The 23666-nt window shown below is 38.4% G+C and overlaps 1 protein-coding gene across 1 annotated transcript; it reads right to left on the bottom strand.

The window, feature by feature from the left end:
- Window positions 1-3185: 3185 nt before the first annotated feature.
- Window positions 3186-4457, bottom strand: GPR63 (G protein-coupled receptor 63; the record flags this gene model as incomplete). The annotated part of the gene is made up of 1 exon (XM_082303061.1): window positions 3186-4457. The coding sequence occupies one exon, from the start codon at window positions 4455-4457 to the stop codon at window positions 3198-3200; it is 1260 nt and encodes a 419-aa protein (XP_082159187.1). The 3' UTR covers window positions 3186-3197.
- Between the last annotated feature and the right edge of the window lie 19209 nt (window positions 4458-23666).

The raw sequence follows: 23666 nt of genomic DNA, 5'->3' as shown, positions 1-23666 counted from the left end.
ACATTACAGATCTCAGCAAGGTTGTGCAGGATTCTTGGCAGGATCACAGACAGCAAGACTGAGCAGTTTAGAGGTCTTCAACTTGGTCCTAGGACTTCAGCTGCAATTATCAAGGCACTGCTCTCAAGACAGTACATAGACACAATAGCTCAAATGATTCTGTAAACACATAATTACCCTGGGGATACTTCTACACCACTTTGTTTCTTTTTTTGAAAACCCTTTTGTTCACTATATGCTTTGATCACCTCAAAAAACCTGGTAAGTGTGAATACTGTATCACTATGGAATTCACCCCTGAATTTGGGCCATACAGATGGGTTTCTTTTCTCCAAGGATCAGCAGATGCAGCTTTGACCAGAAACCTTGTTACAGTCAGTGTAAACAAACAATTATCAAGACAAAGTCACTGTCTTTGATGTTTGCAATTTATACTTCACAGCCAGTACGTATCAGAGATCAAGAAAACCCCACAAAATGTTTTTCCCTCATCCTTCAGGAAAGCAATTTCACTAACTTTGCTCTATTACTCATCTTCTCTCCTTCTTGAATTACTGTGTTTTACAACATTCAAATCTCTTGCATCGTAGAGCTGGAAGACAGCAAAAATACCTGTTCCTGCCATTCAGACAATGTACACTCTCACTCTGTTACATTAACTCTAAACACAATTTTGCTGCTTTCAGAGATAAACAGGTATGACAGCTTTCAAACAGAAAATCCATACTAACCACATAATGAACTTGTGCTATCAATGTAAATGTAATTGAAAAATAAAACCCTTACTGCAGACACACTAAAAATACTCTGTTTTATAGTGAAACTCCTTTAGATCAGAAAAATCTATACAGTCGTCAGTAAAACTGACAAGGAAGGGCATGGACATTGATAACGGCACCACTGCCAGGTGCCTTTACATGTAACCCACAGTCTCAGCTGGCAGCATTTTTTTAAAAAAATGAAATTACTAAATTCAAAATTGTTCCTTTTATACTCCTAAAATTTAAATAATGACAACAGTTTTACCAATAGCTGTCAATGAGAAGAACACGATAACTTCAATTAGTTCTTTATTGAAGACCTGTAAAAAAAATCTGGGGTGTGAATGCTTTGTTGCCCTCAGGAAGCAAGCAGTCCCTAGACACCCACCTAGAACAAGGAATTTCCTTCATACACACACGTACTGTGTGGATAGACAGATAAAATTGCTATTTTTTTGCTCATCTGGTACAAGAACAATGAAGAGGTCCCCATGCTTTGGGGCACTGAAAGACAGATGGAAGCAAGAGAAGCCCAAACGCTAGCTCTGGTTGTTGCTTGTTGTAAATCAATCCCTCTGCTCTTGGTCATTGCCCCAAAAAGCTGATTCTGCAGGCATTCTTCCCAGCCTCAGAGCAAGTGGGGATCTGGCTCCAAAGCCTAAACCTAAGTCTTAATTTTATTTGTCTCACAATAAATATTTATTTAGCTGATTTAAAAAAAAAAAAAAAAAGTATCTGAATTTGGTTTGCTATCATCAAGGAAAATCTTTGTCTTTCTGTGTTCTAGGAGGATACTAACACAGCCTGACATTAATCAGAAAGGTAGTTTGGCATTTTAGGGAGAAGCTGATGCCTAATAGATGAGAACACAGAGTAAACCTTTGAGGCAGCAGCCATTACAGAGACAAAGGGGTAATGAAAAAAATCAATGTGAAGTATTATCAGAGGGAAATGGGGAACTTAACTTACATCCCCAGCAAACTCTGCTGGCTGCTGTAAGGGGTAATGGCTGAAACAAAGTGGATTTAGAAAAGATATAGGAAGAAATTCTTCCATGTGAGGGTGGTGAGGCACTGGAACAGGTTGCCTGAAGAAGTTGTGGATGTTCCATCCCTGTAAGTGTTCAAGGCCAGGTTGGATGGGGCTCTGAGCAACCTGGTCTAGTTGAAGGTGTCCCTGCCCACGGTAGGAGGGTTGGAGCAGGATAATATTTATGGTTCCTTCCAAAGCAAGCCATTTTATGATTCTGTGACTGTTTATGGTTTTGATCCAATACTTAAATTGTAAAACAAGCAAGTTCAGGATTCTTTTTTTCCCTGTAATTACTACGTAGATTAAATCCTAACCTCAACTATGGTTCATTTGCTATCTGTTTGCTGGTTTACCCTACCATTTCTAATCCTATCCCAAAAAATGCCTGACAGCATGATTTCAGCAGTGTAGAGCACATCTAGCCTTATATGAGCTCCAAGCAGAAACAGCATTATACCAACACAATATAAATTGTAGGCCCAAAAATCACTATTTCAGATAGGTTTTCAGGCACAGCATCAGGTTTGGATAACTTGTAACAGCCTCAAGTAACAACTACTGTAACAATTTTAACATGAACACTATTCTTCTAAATCATGTGCTAGCCTAAATCTCAGGTCATGGTATTTTTCTCTTTCATTCCTCTGCTTTCTCCTTCTAACTCTCCTGATAACTGAGCAGGTAATTTTGATCAATTGTTAGAAAAACAGAAAATCTATGACTGTACATGTAGCTATACCAACATAAATTGCCCTCCTAGAGCTTACATGAGTCTTTCATTGAAATTCACCAATATAACAAATAATAATAACAGCAATAATAATATGCCTTTGATACAGAACAAAATATTCAAATGAACAAACCATATAGTAAATTTTATAAAGTGCACAAAAATATTAATGGAAATATTAAAAAAAGTTTTTTAATGTTACCATGAAAACTTCTGAAATATCATTAAATTAGATAGAAATAATCTAATGAGACTTTTTGGCTCTAATATATTGGCAGACAGCAGCAACATTTTTCAAAAAAATTACACCAACTAAATACACCATATCTTAGCAGCATAAAAAAAGTCCCTACAATTAGATAAAATTGCAGGGCTAGTAAGCATAAACCTGACAAAATGTTCCAAATGTAGTTTTCATTAAAAGAATGGATTTCCATGGAATCCTAGAGGTAACATTTGTTATTTCGTTTACATTGTATTCTGGTAGTAAACCCAACTATAGCCAATCACCTTCCTTCCCTCTGTCTTCCCAAAATTGGACAGAGTACTGAAAATTTCATCAAGTTACAAGATATGGCCACACTGAAAAAGCCATATGAAACAAAACAAAATTCAACCTAAAGCCAAAAAAACAAATAACCCAAGCAAACAATCACTGTCAAACAACTGCAGTTTCAAACCACCGACCGATGCTCCCCACACACGTAGATGGCACTGGGCCGGATGCGCCGCCTTGTATGGCCAGGGAGCTGTGGCAAGAACTTGAAGAATTTGGGCATCAAGTCTAAGCATGCATCATGAAACTTCTTAATCCTCCAGTAGTAAATCAGTGGGTTCAGTGCAGACTTGAGGTAGCAGAGCCAGAGGAGCCAAGTGCTTATCTCAAAAAAGTTGTGCTTGTAGTAGAAGTGGCTGTTGAACGTGGCAATAAGGCTGTAAGTGGTGAATGGTGCCCAACAGACTATGAAGACAAGGAACAAAATCAAGATGGTTGTGAAGGCACGAGTTTTAAAGCTCATATCAATATTCATCTGAAAAGGTCTCTGTAAGCTCATGAGACCAAGTTTGCTGGCCTGGCTGAGACATATGCTATCAGGGTGGCTATGGATACGCACTGCGTTGTGGCGGACGGTGTTGAGTATGCCCATGAAAGAATACAGCATTACCAGGAATGGAATAAAAAAAGAAATTAGCAAGATAACTATCACGTAGGCTCGGTAACCTGGGCTTGTAGAGTAGCCAAAAACACACTGAGGTGCTCTTGAGGGTATCTGCAGATTAGGATTCCCTACTGATAATGGAAAAGCAACAACAAAGGATGCTGCCCAGGAAATCGCAATAAGAATCTTTGCACGGTAGGGATTCAGTTTATCTTGCCTCTGAACTATGATAAGAAATCGGTCAATACTAATAATAAGAAGAATGGCTACCCCCTCTATGACAAAAAGCCAGAAGAACATGGCAGAAACTCTGCAAAATATATCCCCAAAAATCCACTGAGTGGTAATGATCGTTATCAGAGCAAATGGCATGTTCAGCACTGCCAGCAGCAGGTCTGCAAAAGCCAGGCTTGCTAAGAGGATATTAATTGCAGATCGCATAGCTGCCTTCTGGTAGACCATCAGGCAGACAACAAAGTTTCCAAGGAAAGAAACCAATAGGATAAATATCATAGCAGCAGAAAGAATGATCTGGAGTGGCAAACTCAAGCTCCTGAAAACTTCTTGTGATGGCAGGATAGCTGTAGTGTTTACCAGGAAAGTACTTCTCTCAGTGGTGAGCACGGCACCTGAATTATATCTCAATGGCTGTGTTGTGCCACTGCGAAGCAAGAACTGGGGAGTGGTAAAATTCGTATAGGCATTTTCATAAACAATGAAAGTAGCATTCGAGGTCCCAGGGTGGGCCAGCGTCAACATTGCTGAGAAAACCATTGCTTCAGGAAAAATGAAAGCAGAACCAAAAGTCTTCAAGGCATTTCATCTTGTTCAGGCAGTATTTTTAACTGGTCATTTAACAATCAAAATTCGAGGTTTGAAAGCATCAAAGTTCTTAAGTTCATGTCAGTATTTCCATCTGAAAAAGAAGAAAGAAATGTAAATCAACAAAGTAAAACTCTCTGAAACCAATGGGAACCTAATGATTGCTCAGCTTTCCTTAACAACAATAGTAGCCTTAATAGATGTTGAAACTTCAGGTTGACACAATTTACACAGGAGCCTCTTAATATTGGCCTTTCTCTCATAGATCCTGCTCCCATAGTCCTGCCAATACTGTACAATACTCTCAGCTCACCACGCTTTTTTTCTACCATAACCAAAACTGGCAACTTTTGTGTTTGAAAACAAACTTCACTGATTAAGAGTGAATAAATCAAATAAGTATTTTTATTTAAATCTTGTAATTTTTGAACTAACTTCGTTATTTTGTTTTGAAATTGCTTACAGGTGGAAACTTTAATAACATTTCTAAATAGCTTAAATAGTATCAGTATATTGCATATCTGCTTGTTTGGTAAGCACTGAAAAGCCTATTTATCCAAGTTATTGTACATAATACAGAATTCTTGGTTCCATGTCAGTCATCCACATCAGATGTCTCAGGAAAAGCATGCAAAACATCCTAACCTGTTATTATGAAATAACTTGTCCACAGGATAAAAGCACTTCTCAATTTGTTTCATTTAGGGACTGACTCATATTAAGGTGCAGGAAACCATCACTTCTTTGGTCACTACAACTCTTCCCTTGGCTGTAAGTTTTCCTGCTTTCACTGGTCTAAGCATGTTTTTGTTAATTAATCTTGGTATTCCACATAATTTAACCATGTGCACCCTCTTTTTCCTTGTAAATCTAATCCTTAGACATCCTGCTGAACTCCCTCCCTTGTCATTACAGAGTCATAGAACGGGTTGGGCTAGAAGGCTGGGCAGGGACACCTACCACTAGACCAGGTTGCTCAGAGCCCCATCCAACCTGGCCTTGAACACTTCCAGGGACAGGTCATCCACAACATCCCCAGGCAACCTGTACTGTGCCTCACCAGTCTCACAGTAAAGAATTTCTTCCTAATATCTAGTGTAAATCTCTCATCCTTCAGCTTAAGACCATTGCCCTGTCCTTGTAAAAAGTCCCTCTCCAGCCCTCCTGAAGGCCCCCTTTAGGTACTGACGCAATGCGAGATTTTCTTTTATCGCTTACAAGCACCGTCTTGTTGCACTATTACTACTAGTATTGTACTGTTACATATACTTATATGTACATATTCTTAACAAAAAAAATGCAAAAGAGTTGAGAGATCTCTCCCCTTTTCAGTGCTAGCTCCTCCCCTCTATCTTGGACTACTAAATTAAGCACTTTCAGAGCACACTGGCATCTGATCAAGCTGGAAGCCAGAAGGATTCTATGCCCTTCTCAAAAAACGATCACTACAGCCAGAAACATAAAATGGGCTTCACCTCATTCATTCTGGATGACAGCAATAGTCCCTCTGGCTGTTCTCATGTTTATCATCAGAAGAGGGATAAAGGCATTTCAGAGGGCAATCTCTCTCCATCTCTGCACCTGATGACAAGCTATTGCCACTAACACAAGCAGCTTATGCTTGGTAGCACAAACCCTGCCCACAGTATTTATACAGGTTCTGTTTAGTATCAATGTCAAGCAAAAATAAAGGGAGGAAGGAATGTTTTCTATGAATTTACACAAGGACCACATGCTTTGTGTAGGATCAAAAGTTTACCTTTTGCTGGATAATACTCCACCAACAAAGAAATGAACTGTAAGACAACAAAGTCTGACCTATGCCCACAGTTTGGACTTCTAGCAATCTGAAAGCAAGACTGCTCAGGCTGCTGTCAAGAATTCAAGTAACATCAGCACTGTGACCTGGTCCTTTCATTCTCTGACTATCCGTAAGCTCTATCACAAGATGATTTCCAGAGCCAGATTACCATCAGCATTTTTAAGACACATAATTAACCTCTCTGTGTCCTTTAATTTTCAATGGTGTCATGAACAGGTATTATTATAAACATTCTAATTTAATTGACTCTTGTGATGGGCTGATGCTGGCTGGACACCAGGTACTCACAAGACCTGCTCTTTCACTCCCCCTCCTCAACTAGCCAGGGGAGAAGAAATATTACAAAGGGCTTGTGTGTTGAAATAAAAACAGGGAGAAATCACTCACCTGTTACCATCACAGGCAAAACCTCAACTTGGGGAAATTAGATTAAATTATTACCAATTAAATCAGAGTAGGGTAACGAGAAAATAAAGCAAAATCTTAAAAACACCTTCACCCCACCTCTCCCTTCTTCCTGAGTTTAACATTCTGACTAATTTTCTCTATCTCCTCCCCACCAGCAATGCAGAGGGACAGGGAACAGGGGCTGCAGTCAGTTCATCACATGTTGTCTCTGCTGCTCCTTCCTCATCAGGTGGAAGACTCCTCAAACTCTTCCCCTCCTCCAGAGTAGGTTCCTCCCATGGGAGACAGTCTTCCATGAACTTCTCCAATATGAGTCCTTCCCATAGGCCACAGTTTTTCTTGAATACTCAAGCGTGGGTCCCTTCCACTGATATTGCTCCTATTGGTCACAGAGGAAGCTTCTGGCAGCTTCTCATAGAAGCCACCCCTGCAGTCCCCCTGCTACCAAAACCTTGTCACACAAACCCAATAAAGAGTCATAAAAATTCCACTTTCTAGAGGTCTTACTGCTCAAATGAGAGTTACAATTTTCTATATTATCCTATTATAGTTCAAAGATTGTAAAACTCAGCAAAAGTATATAAAGCTATGTACGTGGACATTTTGCAAAAATGACCAATTCCATTAACTTTGTTACAGTTTTTTCTTTCCCTCCATTCTTTCTCTTTATTTTTACACTAACTCCTTTAGATAAAACCTCAATGTTAACTACAGGTTAAAGCATATATAATAGCCAAAGCTATTCTTTCTCTGATCTATATAAACTTTTCCTTTACTTGTCTTCTTTAACAGTTTTTAGAATAAAATATATAAACAGGAAAAAGGTTAACAGAACTTTCCAGAATAAATAAGAAGTAGTTTAGCAATGAAAAAAGAAAATCTCACCCAAAGTTCCACTGAGGTTTATGACTCCACAAGTTGAGAACACTATGAAGGAAAGGAAGCGGTAGCATTCTGCAGGGACTGCAAAAGAACATAAATTCAACAAATAATTCTAGATTTAAAATCTTGGAGCAAGAAAATTAGATCCCCAGGGCAGTATCTTTTAGAGCTAGGTAAGCAATACATCAGCAAAAGTAACTTCTGCATTTCTGATCGGCTTTGAATAGATCTTTCCACCAAGGCTCTAAAAGAAACTAATCTGCCATTAGATAAATGTAAAACCCTCCTACAGACAATAATCAGTTTCAAATAGGAAACAAAAAAAAGGAGTGGTTAGTTTTGCAGAGAAAAAAGGTCACCAGAATGATCCTACAAAGAAAATCTTTACTGGGGTTCCAGCTCTTTAATATATAGAGGAGAAGAGGGAAATGCAAAACCATGACATTTGCTGATGATGAACATGAACTCTTTTTCAGGTCAATTTAATAAAAACAAAGGTCAACTATAAAAAAGTACAGAGGGATCTCTCGAGAGTTAGTGGCAAGCAAAAAGTCTGCCCTATAAAATTCTGTGCTAGAGATAAAGCTATGCCTGTACTGAAAAAAGCTTTCTTCACACTAACAGATGCTAAACCAATAATTACCATCCAGAAGAAAAGCAGATCTCCAAATTTTCAGTCTGCTCTATGAAAACATCAGCCAAGTGTTCAGAATTGTTAGCAAAGGAACTGAGAAGAAACCTTAGATACACCACCTGCAACAATACACATCTATGGTACCTCCTCAGTGCTGTGTTCAGTTCTGCACCACCTGATCTCTATTCAAAAGAGACTGAAAAAAGGTATCATAGAGGTCTACCGAGTTTATAGTGGCACAGGTAAGTGAATAATTGCTGTCTCTTATAACTAGTTGAAAAGTCACAAAACACCTCTGGAGGCCATCTTCTCCAACCTCTCTGCTCAAGCAGGGCCACCTAGTAGAAGGCCACAGTACAGAAAAATTGTCTCCTGATGCTCAGGGGGAATTTCCTGTTTCAGTTTCTGCCCACTGCCTCTGTCACCTGGCACCACTGAAAAGATCCTGGCTCTGTCCTGTTTGCACCCTCCCTTCAGGTACTTATATACATTGATAAGATCCCCCTGAGCCTTCTCTGCTCCACGTTGAACAGTCCCACCTCTCTCAGCCTTTTCTCATGGAAGGGATGCTCTAGCCTCTTCATCATCTTTGTAACCCTTCACTCTACTCCCTTCAGTATGTCCATGTCTCTCTCGAACTGAGGAGCCCACATCTGGAAATTATTATTTCACATGTAATTATGAAAACACTTGCCACAGAATGTTGTGGATGCCATAGAGCTTCTGTGAATTCAGACAGCAATTTAGGACATATTTCATATCATTATACAGATGTCCATGTCAGAAAGAGGTGAATCACCCATCTCTCTCTGCTGACTGCAAAGGATACCTGGCCATCTGATTTGAATACAGACACCTGAGCACATACATGCAGTTACTTGACTAGCTTAACTACACATAACAGAATTTGCTCGCTCAGGTTAAGTTTACATCCTTTATGCCACACAACCTCACACTCTGAAGTATGAAGTTCAGCAGAGGCTTAGATGATAATATGTATAATAAAAGCTTTAAAAAGGAAAAAAAATCAAACAAACACCAGACAAACAACTGCTAATGCTCCATAGTCAACAATCAAAGTTTCAGAAAATACTGCTTTATCCTAAATTCTCCTTCTAAACAGAAGAAACCAGACAAGGGGAGGAGCAAAAGTGTTCTGCACCCTTAATTTGGTTGAAAAGACTGTGCTACCCCACTCTTCTCAAATATATAGTAAAGGACAAAGGACTCACAAGTGTCTATTCCTAACAAACCCAGAAAAAGTGCCTAAGCAAAATAATCTCACATATGTTCTCTCACCATCCCAACTCTCTATGCAAATAGCTACATCCTCTTTTGTGCTTTCTCCCCTCTGTGTGATGTTCGAATGTTCCTCTGTGCAGCACTAAGAGAAGAGGAGGAGAATGACCTCATCCAAGCTGCTGCCTGGACCTAGCCAAGTGTTTAAAGTGGAAAGAGAGAGATGGTCATCAACCATATCTTTTCAACAAGGACAAGAGAATGAGCAGCTGTTGCAAAGAAGACACCTAATCTAGTAAGAGAACTGAAGGCTTTGGATTGCATGCAGAAATTAATTCTTGAGTGTTGTTCCTGTGATCATTGCTTCCCAATGGTTTCCAGCTCTGTGCTCTGTTTATCACTCTGGGTATGAAATCTCTGTGTGCAATGCATACAGAATCTGCATGCTCAGATGTGGTTTGGATTTACACTTATCTAACCTGCAGGCAACGCTCTTTTTTGGCTATCATTCTTCATGAAAGTTACTGACAATTCAGCCAATAAATTCAAGAGGTTCCCTTCTGTTGCAGTCATATATAAATTTTTCTCCTTTTTTTTCCTCCCTACTTAAAGGCCTTCTTCCACGAGCATGCACATGATTATTAAACACGTGCCTTCCACCCTTCTTCCTACCTTCCTTTCCCACTTCCGCAAAATTATGTAAAGATAGAAATATAAGATGAAAGAAATGAGTAAGAAAATTTCACAGCAACAGCATTTCAGTCCTCACTTGCTCTTTGAGAAAGGCAGATCCTGTAATTGCAAAGCCCCAGTCCTCACTGAATGGTAATCACACAGCTTGTAAAAGAAAACCATGCTTTGATAATTTAAATGGGTAAGCCTACTGATGGTCAGGTACTCAAGCAACAGACAGATAGGTACCTTTTTGTCACAGCATTCTCACTTTTGGAACATGTACTCTCACAGATTCTCTTCAGATGCAAAAAAGCTTCATACAATCACTTTTTTCAATTTCAGTGCTGAAATTTACTGTGTATGCACATTTTCTCTCAAGCAAGGTTCTCACTCATATGCAACCTTCTTTTTATGGAACATAATAGACAATTATTTCAATGAAGTACATACTTAAAGCTAAATAACACACAAATTCCATTCATCAAATATAATTATTGCTAGAACTATGGTGTCTGTTTTTAACAGCTTTAGAAGCTAAAAGGTTCCTGTTCAAAATTTGGATAGCATGCTCAACTGGAAATAAAAGATTATATTCTACATGCAAAGCTGACATCAGTCAAACCCAGGAACTCCAAAAAAGACAAAGGAAGGCACATAACAGTGCCATAACAACAGTTAACTCACATCAGAACACACTATGAAGAGCTGCCAAAATGTTCAATAACTTAAATTTGTCTGCTAAAAGCAAGCACATTTTCAATACTGACCAGTACCAAGATTTTATCCAGCATACAATAATCATTCTTACTTAGAAATCTGTAGGTAGCACTGCCTGGTACAGTGATCCTATTTCTTGGCAATGTTTTAAGTGATCCCAGAAGCTTCTGGCATGCCGTATAGCTTCTATCAATGGTTTTATTTTACAGGCAAATTTCGGCAAAAAAAGATTTTTGCAACATTAAAAACATTTTAAAAGCAAAATATTCTTAGGGGAGAAACAATAAAAAGAAGCATGAAGGCCTTGGGCTTATTTTATTTTCAAAAGAATTTATGTGCCACAAGGAAATACTCAAGCATGTGCTCTCTGACACCCCATTATTGCACAAAGCAGCCCAGGACATACACCCCTCTCAATACGCATCGAGCATTGTTTCCTATGCTATTAAGCAGAGGCAGGAACACGTTTCAGTGGAATCCTTCCTGCTAACACCAGTGAAAAGAATGAGTCAGAGCACAAAGCAGCATGGACAATGCTCTTACTCACCTAAAAGGAACCAGCAGTTTTCAGTTTTAATACCTATTTACATATAACCTAAATTGAAACTAATCAACTACACTGCATGAGTAGACGACCCATAAAACTATTCACAAGAGGCATTACTTTAATTTAGGAAATTGTTCTTTTTTCCACTCTATAAACACTACTGCGGCAATTTTCCTAGGAAAGTACTGTGAGAAACAGTCACCTCTGCTTTGGGTCATTTAGTACAACTAATCACCCCCTTGATGATATTTCCTTATGACCTTAATTCAGAGAACCATTAACTGTCAAGAAATGTCAGTCATAGTAGTCATTATTACTACTGTAAACAACAAATATTCAAAATGTAAAAAATAATTTTATTTTCTTAGCTCTTGGGAAAAATCATGCTCTCAATTTGCAGATCATGTAAAAGGACTTGGGCAGTTCTAGGTTCATTTCTAGTACTGCCATAGTTCCCCTGACTTCTAACTTTCCCTCTAGCTCAATGATCACATTAACCATATTCATGATGAAGAGCTGAGTGAATATTGTAGTACACAGAACAAGAGTAAACACTGAACATTACTGAAAGCATATTATTTTAATTCATAGTCTCCGCCCAGCTATTAGTATGCAACTAACAAGTTGAAAGCTTCCTAAATTATTGGATTCCTAAATTTTAAGTGGACTTTTGGATTATACATGCAACCGCTATATGTCAGTGTGGCAACAAAAAACCAACACACAAAACCACAAAACCCAAAGCATACCAATCCAGACAGGCTCCCACGAAGAGCAGGAATCATAAGTCATCTTGTGCTGTTTTGTTCAGCAAATTATGCTCTTCCCAAATAACCTGCCAAAAAAAAAAGGAAAAGTAAAATGTGACATATTTACATTCAAGGCAGGACAAGAGAAGAATAGCAAAATTTTCCCTGTAATAAAACTTTATTTTTATTGGGAGACATAGAATATGCTGTGTCTCCTGACAGAAGGCAGATCGCATGCCCCTTTCTGGAAAAAGGTATAGAAAGGACTAAGGCATCAAAGGTTCACCAAACCAAAGAGAATCTCAGCTATGTCACCTGTAGATCATAAGAATCTCACCATTTAATACTATTATCTGCCAGGGTTGGAGTAACACATTGTTTCAGGTCTCATTCAGCTATGTTTATTTCACTTGCAGACAAGCACACAGCAGCCAGCTGCTGTAAGTCTTACTGGATCTATCAAAATAAATTCTTAGTCTTAACCATCAGGATCCTGATCTTGATATCCCCAAAGACTCTCAAAACAATAACATTTAAATTTACAGGGTACTACTGAGCATCATAAAGAACATGAATAAATTTTCCCCAAACAGCAAAGGTAACAGCATAACAGCATTGGAAAAATAAAGGACAAGAAAACAGGTCTAGAGAGGAAGAATATGTCATTAAAGTTTCAATGCAGGATCTCAGCACCTTCTTCACACGTGCTTGTACCAATCAATCATCATCGCATTGATAATAACCTCAGATGGTTAAAATTATTTCTGCAAACTGGGCCTAACATAGCTAAAAAGCTGCATATTGTATCATGACCTGTTCTTAACCGAGAAGATCAATTTTCAATGAAGCATTTCCTTATACTCTTGGAAGGAAGCCATAAAATTTCAGTGAGCCTTGAAAACTGTGTTTGTCACACTAACAGATTTAAGTGACCTAATAAATTTGTGAATATTGTTTATATAGATAAAGCAAGAGGAAAAATATATGAGACACTTTACATGCTTGTTTTTAAAGGCTACATAACTTTTAATTTCTGCTAGAATAAGCTTTAGGAACATCTGTAAGTCACCTCCACACTGGAATAAAAGATGTCAGGATCCTTCAGGAACAGGTTTCTAAATAAATGATGTACACAGCAGTTGAAGGACAAACCAGTCAATGAGTTTACAGCAGCCTTTGGCAAGGGAAGCAGTAAGAACAAGCTGCACTCTAAGACTGCACAAAATGTACTGACCCCTCCAATCATTCAAGTGCTGAGCTTCTGTAGCTGCAGCCAACTTAACACGGACTTCAAACAGTCAAAGCAGAAGGCTTGATTTGCCAGACTGGCGTCTGCTGAGACATCTGCCTTCTGCAGAACACATTATCTAGCCACAACAGAAGTCGGTGTCTGAAGGATTTTTCTGATAGTGATACAAGTTGTTTCCCATTAGCACAAAAATTTGGTCTGCACATCTATTCCACAGAACATGGAGAGAAGGAAAACACAATTCTCAGATTTATCTATGAATAAAAGAGATAAAATGTAGCCACTGGATTATTATAGACTTTCTCCATTTGGCTTGTTCCCTCTTTAGTGAGGTAAGTAATATAAACTGTTAATCTTCCCTCTTCTGCTTTCTGGAGCGTCAAAGAAGTGACAAGGCTTGCAAGGAGGCAGAAAACTACCAGGAGCCTGGACAGATTAAATACCTCGATAACCTGTAAGATCTTCCCACCAGACAAGCACATCCTCTGACACAAGGGCCATGTCCAATCTCTCCTTACATGATCACAGAAAACATTCCCTACTCTCATTAAAATGAAAATATCTTTAAAATCAATTTACACAAGCATCCAAAGCATCATGATGAAATACGAAATTCTTTCACTTCAAGCCTACAAGAAGGAAAAAATAAAAGTACTTTTTCAAAGTAAATCTGGAAAATTTTAATAAACTGGGAGTACCTTGCAGAGCTTGCTGGGCAAGATTGCTTTGGGTAGTTTTCTGTTGACAGTTTGGGGTTAACACTGTTTCACAATGAAACTCCTTTTTTCCACTCCACTATATATAAATGATTAGTCAGGCTTTTTTCTAAGAACAGAGGGGAAAAGCTCTGTAACCCTTCATGAAGTTTGAGTGCAAGGATTCCTGTTCATGCAAGGAACTCTACTTGTGGAATTACAACCTTGATGATATCAGCATTTAGACCTGGCAGAGATACTGAAAGGGTAGTCCTGACCTTTTCCTCCTTCATTCACTCATTCCTGAACCCAGTTCCCCCCTGCCAAAGCAGAAGGAATAATCTGGACTAAAAGAGACCCTGGCAAGCAAATTTAAAAGCTTCATATTTCTGGCCTGAAGCTGTGAGATGCTGGGGAACACAAATCAAGGCTTAAGATGTAGATTTAGCTTCTACATACTAAGAGATATTTTAATTCAAGACTGTCTTGTGCCACAAGGATGTGGCAAGTTTTTGCACAAGGATAGTGCAAAAACTTTACTTACTGATGATCATAGGGAAATTTGCATCTTATTAGGTCTATTTTGATTCCCCAAACCAGGAGCTGTCATTTCCACAGAACTAAAATCACAAATATCTTAAACATAATCGAACTTAAAGGTGTTTCCCACAAGTGTTCAGATTACATCAAAAACTTAGCAAGAGGCTAGAGAAGGTCAGAAATATTATGAAACTGCTTTTCAAATGAGTTGTAACTTTGTTACATACTTTACTGACAATTCTCTATGTCTCCTTGTGCCAAGTCTATAGCTGTATTTTATCAAGTTTTCCTAACATTTTCTTGGGATACTAAGTCAAACCACAGGCAACAACGAAGTGAAATACTGAAAGCTTACTTCCTTCACAAAGAAGTCAGTCCATCAGAAGACAATAAGCAAGTAAAAAACCCAGCTTCAAGTCAGAAAGCTTTGAGAGTTGTTCTAAGGCTATCTTGGCTTTTCAGCTACAGAAATTTCTCCAGTATATTCTCTGAATGAAAGACAGAGATCTGTGGAAATGTTTCACCTTCATATACTGTGGGAACCCAGAGTGCAGAGAGTATTTCTCTGCCTGTTTTGAGGGGTTTCACCCCCCTGAACACCACAGCTTTTGACCTCTGTCCGTGGAAAAAACTGCCTACTATTAGAAAAGAACTAGAAACTAAACTAGTGTAAATTAGGTGATAGACTACCATGTAAGATTGTCACAGGGTGAAAAATTTAGAGGTTTTGGGTTTGTTAATGTAGTAAATAGATAAAAGCAAAAAAAACATCAAAATGGAGGATTGTTGTTGTTGTTCTCCAAACCTTCTCCTTCTTATTCTACTACTTACTCCATATTCTGCTGTAAAAGTAGTTTGGGATGACTGGACAAAGAATTCCACAGTTCCTGGCTGTGTTACTAAGTAATTGGTAGAAAAGTAAAAATAATGTTACATTTTTAGTAACAATTGGTTAATTTATCTTTAAAAGGCTGTGTAAATCTTGATAGTTGGGCTTTTCTCCTGCATTCTCTGCTTAGTGCTGTGTCTGGATCACACTAATGACTCTTTTTCTCTGATAAGACTTAATAAACAGCTATCAAGAAGCAGCGAAGACTGAGAGTCCCCATTTGTCTCTCAAACTCCTGGCAAGGACTTTAAAAACTCTTTCCCATCAGGAGAGGTTTGATTACAGCACGAACAGCGTCAATATGCCTTAAGGTAAAGATCTAAAGGCTCCTTGCATTACATCATACTTACTTCCTCTGTAGTGCTCCAGTACACCTAACACACAGTATTGCACTGCCTTCTGCTAAAAAGAGGGGAAGATTAGTTTTTTTATTTGCCAGTAGTTTCAACAACAGCTGTTAACATATTGTCTTCTTTTTTAAGAGAAGGCTTTCAAAATTCAGCTTGTAAAAATGGTCGCGCCAGCAGCAGTACTCTACACCAGTGGAATTGAAGCTCTCTATCCCACAAAACCAAACCTGTTTCTTGAAACAAAATTTATTTTAACAAAAAAGCATATTTTTATAAAAAGATGCAGGGATGCTAATGAAAAGGTGATTAGAATGACCAAATTTGTACTCTCTTCACACACTGTGCTGCCCACACGTTCCTGGGATTCAATTTAACTCCCAGAGCAAAGCAATCAGCCCTGCTCCTGCTTTTCCCACAGGGATTCAGGTGATGTTAGAGCCAAGTTCTGTGCCTGCCCAGGAGTCTTGCTGCTGCAATACAGGTGTTTCGGATCCGGCTTCTTGGCGCTTGGCTCACACGGAAGAGCTGCTGGTAGCAAGCCAAAGGAGGTAACTCCTGCTCGCAGCATCCTGTTCTGAGAGTGCTCAGGGGCTGCAATGGTAAGATTTAGCTGAGAACTAAGCAAAGGTTTACTTTATATGCCTATTTATATCATAAATTTTCTTCTCATACATATACACATGTGCATATATTTCCAATACTTATTATCATCATCATCTCTGTTCAGCCAAACATAAAATGCTTAACAAATAATCTACCAGTTAGTTATAAGTGTTTCTTTGATTTTTTTCCTCCAGATTTACCCAAGACTTTGCTTTTAGTCTGTATTAGTCTATTAAAAATCAGCTACATGTTACAAGAGTAACTTACCTTTCCTAATACAGAAACACAAAATAAATTATTTTTGGGTCATGCCAGCCAACTGGAATAAGAATTTTAAGACAACAACTATTTTGGAGAAATAATCCTAGTCAGAAATCTATTCACACTAGAGATTTTAAAAGGCAGTTAAATTAAGAGTTCCCATCTGGACAACTCTCAGGGTAAGATGACGTATTACACTCAGACCCTATGCAATACAGGCACTAACAATTTCTGTACAGACCCAACAAGCAGGGCTTGGAACATGCATCCCAAAGAGATAAAAAAACATTGATTACATTTGCAAGCCAAAAACATTTAAATGAGCCATGATGATTTCTAAAGCACACTTTTGTTTCCATGTAATACATGAGATCAGTACTCCAATGTTTTTTGGGGTTTTTAATTATAAAAACGCAAAGCAAACACATATGTGCATCAACTGAAGAATTCAAATCCTTTTTAAGAACAACCTTTGTAAGTACCTTGTAACTCCTTGTTATGAATAAATTAACAGTTAATCAAAGGGATTTTGTACTACTCATTAGTTCTGTGCTACTTGGGAACTGTTAAGCAAAGAGCAGACCAAATCAAATGCCTTGCATAGATAGTTAACAGCAGTTCTGAGTTCACAAACTTCATATTTAAGAAAGGCTTCTTTCCATGGAAAAGCTCCTTCAGTACTAAGTTAGGGATTTTCACACTATTTTTAAAAAGTAATGAATACAAAAAAGCCAAAAACCTGAAAAAACACACAACCCCAAAAAGAACAACCAACTGATACCACCAAAAAAATAAAAACATCCCAAATCCCTCAAACCTACAAAGAGAAGTATTACCTTACCAGAAAGGTGTAATCCATTAATTCCTGTTGTCTTCCACTTTGGTAGCTAAAGATCATATTTCCCTACTCAAGCAAAGGCTGTTTAAGTACACCCAACTAATGAACTCTGCAAATAATAACAGTGTTTCTTCAGTAACAGAGAAGTTTATTTAGTCTCAATTTATAGATGAAATTGATCCTGAGAAAATACTGTATGGAATTTATCATCCTGCACCCAGAATAACACTAAATAGCATAATAAATGTAACATATCACTTCTAATTCAATTACGGCTACTCAGTAACAGCTGAAAAATTCAGACTAAGAGACTCATATCAACTTTTTAAAAGACCAAAACCCACAAAAGTTAGAAACAACTCTAAGTTATGGGCATGATTTATAGGAAAACAAGTACAATGATATCCCCCACAAGATCAGAAAATTAAACCCTTGCCTCTATGTTCTGTCTAAATCTCTTTATAAACCTTAATAATACTGCTGAAATTAACATTATTCAGCACAACACATCAAAAACCAATACATGTAAAAATCAGAAGTGATGCTTCTGCTCTATTTCCAACTCAGGAGAAAAAAAGAAAAAAGCTCTTTATTGACAGCTTTCTCACAGGTCCTACTGCTTCTTCCACCACACAATGAGCGACTTATAGGAGAAATTCAAGACACCAGCAGCAAACAGCCAGCAGGACAATTGAATATGCTCAGTTCCAAAGCCCCTCAGCAAAGGAGCAATTAAAGAGGACAAGTCAAGTTTTACATGCTATGAAGTTCTAGTCTGTGCCTAGTTACTGTTCCAATAAAAAGACTGTGGCAGATCCTGATCCATATGCAAACTGACAGAACTCATATAAATACAATAAACCCAGTCATTTGACAATCATGGAGGGAAAAGTTATAGTGCACTTAATGCCATCTCCACAGAGAGCTCTGTTGCCTACCTGGCTGAAAAGACCAGAAACAGTTCTCTCAAACGTACTCTAAATAACAGGTCAAACGCTCCATGTTGGGAAGGTTTAACACTGCTGGAACAATGACACGTTTTCCAGAATGTGTTTTACTGAACATAGTTTAATTTCAATTCACAACACATAGAATGGAAATTCTACCAACAACCTGTACATACTTGAAAACCTTCCTTAGCCTTCCACTTTATATTTAGCTCACAAACTACCTTTGCTTGGCAAGTTCTTACCATTTTCAGTCTTACCAAGTGCTCTCCAGACCTCCTTCTTGTTACAGAATTAGCTAAGGCAAGTTTCTGACGCTCCACAGACTGAACCATTGCCTGTCCTCCCAGTCCACCTTGCCAACAGGAGAGGTTGCTGCCTGTCCTGCAGGCTCAGCTTACTTAAGTCTTTATCCCTATTAGCTGCATGCTTAGCTAGAATGGCTCAGGTATGCTTGCCCTTCTCACTGGTAAGAAAAAAAAACCCACCTCTGCTCTATCAGTCAATAACCCTGGTCTGGAAACTTGATACACTTTCAGCAAAAGCACCAGGAAAAAAGAGCCAAGTATCTTGTTCGGCAGAGCGAGTATCAAAATCACAATGCCCTTGCTCTGAGCAGCTTCATGTATGTATATCAAAAAGCTATAATACAGATGTTTATATATGAAGTTCAAAACCTGTAACTTCACCAGGTCTGTAGAAGCTCTGTTCTTTCCCAAGTACTACAAGGCAACTCAGATTACTTCCTCATCTCAGTTTCTCAGTCAGACCATACTGCTGCCAGGTCTTTATACACTGTTATCTATCCACTGGTCAGTAGTTTCAATGATTATTTTAGAACCTGTTTCACTGTACAGCTTCTGCCCATTTTCTAATTTCCATAGCATATTTTTGTTCAGTGACCCACATGCCAGGTAGTTTGAGTGGGAAGTTAAGGTACCTTTTATAAATACTAATAAAGCAATGAAAATTAACGAACCATAAACCACAGGAAATTAACTCCTCATCACATCATCTAGCTACCCACCCAAATGAGTTTAAAATACCAGCTTCAAGCAGTATGATATTCTAGGGACACCCAGTTGCCACTTCATTTATAGTCAGTTTCCTTAGCAACACTATAATCCATCTGGCTGCAGAAAGCTAAATTCTCAAACCATATTCTCCCGTACACCGGAAATAGGCTCAAAACCATTTATATTTTAAATGGCATACAGGCATCGTGATTACTGAGCGTATAAATGAATCCGGAAAGGCAATAATGTCCTTAAAACACACGCAAATTCTCACTGGTCTACTTTGAAAAACTGGTTCCCATACTGAGAATATCTTCCACCAAGAGTTTCAGAAATGAAAACACTTCATCTTGTTCCACCATGCCCAGCTGAAGAGGCCTTCAGAACTGCACATGGTCAATCAATTCTCTGAAGATTTTTCTAAGAGAAGTAATTTGCAAGACCTAGGATGCAATGCCATTAATGGCAGCCAAAAAAACTCTGATAAAAGTTGATCACATTACAAAGTAGAGCCATTTGTCTTAAAAAATGTTCAACTTTTTACATCTAAAACTATAAAGATCATCTATACAAACTAAACTAAAAATCCAGTCCACAACAGTAACGTCTAAACATTAAGAGTGTAAAAATCACAGGTTCAAATATTCATGAAATCCAGGTGAAGAACTGGAGGGTGACTAGCAATTTCCCAATGAAACTGGATAACATCAGACCTTTTATGACCAGGATGAATGAATACAACTTAAAATCACAGAACGCATCTTAAGCATACACCGTTTTGCATGAATTCAGCAACTTCAACCTTGCAAAGGATATTCTACATATCTGCTTAAGTAGAATAAAACCACCACTGCCTGTATCTCAAAGACTCATCAACAGCAAGCCAGTCTTTAGTCTACAGAAAAAATAACTGGCATGCAATGAACTATTTCAGTTCGGCATAACTTTGCATGACTCTGCTGCACAGTGGTGGCACACAAGTCCACACTGCCAGACCTGCTGACAGCAACTGTAGAGAGATTTGAGCAGGCTGAGCAGTGAACTGGGTAGGCCTTTTGCAATGTCTGGCAACTTTGGTAAGTGCTTATCAACATGAAGCCCCAACCTCAGATTTTAGGGAAGTATGTTTCCTTACCAGCACCTGGTTTTAGACACACCACCCCCCTTCTCATTTTCCTCCTACTAGGGCTGAGACTGATCTCACCTAATTTCAACACAGCTTTGAGGTAACCACATAAGCTTACTCAGCAGTCAGACAGAACATGCATTTCTGGAAAGTGAATTCACCTAAATAATTTCATGTATCTATTTTATTTCTCTTGTTTCGTAACAGTACTGTATATGAACACCTCTAGGTATCTGCAATGGTCTGCACATGTCTGCCTGAAAATCTGACTCATGCTTCTACGTAAGAGTTACATTATGCTTAATAGGTACATTCCACAATTCTGTAGTTTCAGCAAACTACAGAAACTGTCTTGTCAACAGCTGACACCAGCCCCCCCCAAGAAGTGATTCACCAGGGCCCCTCTTCCTGGAGTTAAGATGCTGGGATCCTAAGTGTGCTCTGGAGCTTGCCAGGATCCCATGAAACATCATAACAGAATCAACATAACCCATCTTTCCCATCTTTTCAGAAGTGTGGAATCTTGGAAGATCACCAAAGCGACTGGTCAGTCTCTGACCCAATGCCTAATTCACACTCATTTATACCAGCATCAAGAAACAAAGCATCTGATTATTTATTCAAATAGCTGCATATCCAAGAACAGAGACAGACTTTGCAAACAGTGAAAAAAACAGAAGGAATATTCCAGGGCTATTACATTTTTGGCCTTGCTGATAATAGCCTGAAGTATATCCCTGTATTGTCAGTGTACCATGAAGATGCTTTTTCAAGTCTATCATTTGTGGTGGCTTTGAAAACACACATTTAATCCAGGTTCATTTGGATCTCGGAGTTTAACAGCGTAAGTGCTATTACCTGGCGTTTCATGCTTTGATTTGATATTTCCAGAAAAGATGAATGCAGTTGAAAATTGCCTTCTTATCAGAATGAAGGGAATGGGGAGGGAAAACACTCCTAACTTCAGTCAGCAAATGCACTCAACCCCATCCCCATAATAAACACAATGGAAATTTCTAATGGCAGATGCAGATGTCCCAGTATCAGTAGTGCATAGTACAACTTCTCCCTGTCAGAAATACTCTCAACATGCCTTTATGAGTCATTATTAAATACTGCCAAATTTCTTTTAAATGTCACCTCCTTATCATAAGTGACACACTTGGAGCTTGAGCAGACATGCTGAATGAATTCAGTCATGTAAAGGATGGAATTAGCTTTTCTCAGCTCTACCAACTCATGAACCCTTCAAACCAGAAATAAAGCATGTGGTGGGAGGCCTCACTGCAAGTCAGTTGATTCTGCTTCAAAAATAAGGAGGTAGTTCCTTTCCAGGCCACATAATTTTTCCAGAGTACTCAATGCAAGCATATGAAGGTCTGGGGTACTAGTGGGCATGTGTGCACTGTTGAGAGAATGGAAGCACAGATACAGCACACACATTTCTTCAGCGTTTCATAACGCGTCTTTGGCTAGACGTGGGAAGTTTGGATTTTTGTTTGGAGATTTACTTTGGTTCTTAAAGCCATTTTGGTAATAGGACAAAGCACTGGAAATTTGGATATGAATACAATTTATAATCATTATCTGCACTTCAGAGTTTATATATGAAAAAGTATATACACACAGAGTAATATCAAAATATCATGTGCATTATATGTTCAATGCTTTTAAACAAATCCACAAGTCTCTTGTAAGACTCAAGAAAACAGTCTAGAAAAAATTCAGAAGTGACAACTGACAAGAGTCAAAATCAAAATGATCAAGTAATAAAAGGCTTGTTGGGAGTACTATCTACTGAAAATAAGAACTTAATCAACATATATAATGTGTTTTCAAATTACATTTAAAGTCTTTGGCAAAAAGAAAGTCATCTCTATTCTTCACAAGATATCAGTCTCTTTCTATCATTACACACAATGAACCTTGTACAATCCTTTGAAAAGGATAATTTCATGAATTACATTACTGATGTGGAAAACTTGTAGCAATACCACTTCTAAGTATCAGGTTTTGAAGTTCTAAGACAGTTTTAGAAAGACAGGGTTATTTTACAATCTGCATTAAAAACACAAGCTTTTTCTTCTGCTTTGCTGCACAGTTTTCCTCTTGTGCCCAAAGCAATCAAAACTGAACACCTCTTGTTTGTGAAATTTTTCCTATCGCTTTTTTCTGCCCCCGCCCCATCACTTTTTTGCCTTTTTAAAAGGGAAGATAACTTGCACAATACAGCAGGGTAATGAAGATCATTTAATTTTCCTGAAGAACTGAGATACAGAGATGAACATCACCACAAAAGAAACACGCATTGAAGTTAATAATTAAGCATTCAGAATAGGCTGCAATTAAGACATGTGATCATATATAGAGTAATGACAAGAAAATAAAGGACTGGAAAAGTGCTCACTAAGGATTAACCTTGCCTAAATGTAGCTGTCCTGAAAGCTGGATAGAATGGCTAAAAGACCCATTGAGACTCTAATGATACAAAGCAGAGGGACACTGAGCAAATAACACAGCCATAGGTAGAATAAACTACCTTCTGAACAGGCTTATTTTTCTCTCCACTGACTGTGCCTGAAAGGCTAGTTGAGACTACCTCACTGTCAGTGTAGTACTCTGCAGATCATTTCTAACAGAGCCCTCAAAAGCAGCCGGTAGTCAGCGCGTTTAAATTTGCCATGTGGGGGGTCCACACACCTAATAAGGTGGAAAAAAAAAAAAAATCACAGGATGACATAGCTGGCTTTCAGAAGCCAAGCTTGAAGACTTATATTTATCTCCTAAACCACCAGCATCTATTCACTACACACAATGAGGCAGTCACCTGATTGAAAATACAATGCATGATCATGTGTGAGAAAGGAGAAATTTCAAACATCTAATCTGTTTCAAAAAGCAAGGCTAGCAGAAGACTTTTATTTTGCCCCCATAAACAAAAAAGTAATTCAACTGATTTGATCAGCCTGTTATT

Source organism: Coloeus monedula (assembly GCF_965178545.1).
Source record: "Coloeus monedula genome assembly, chromosome: 2".
Lineage (NCBI taxonomy): Eukaryota > Metazoa > Chordata > Aves > Passeriformes > Corvidae > Coloeus > Coloeus monedula.
This window is presented reverse-complemented; position numbering and strand designations above follow the sequence as displayed.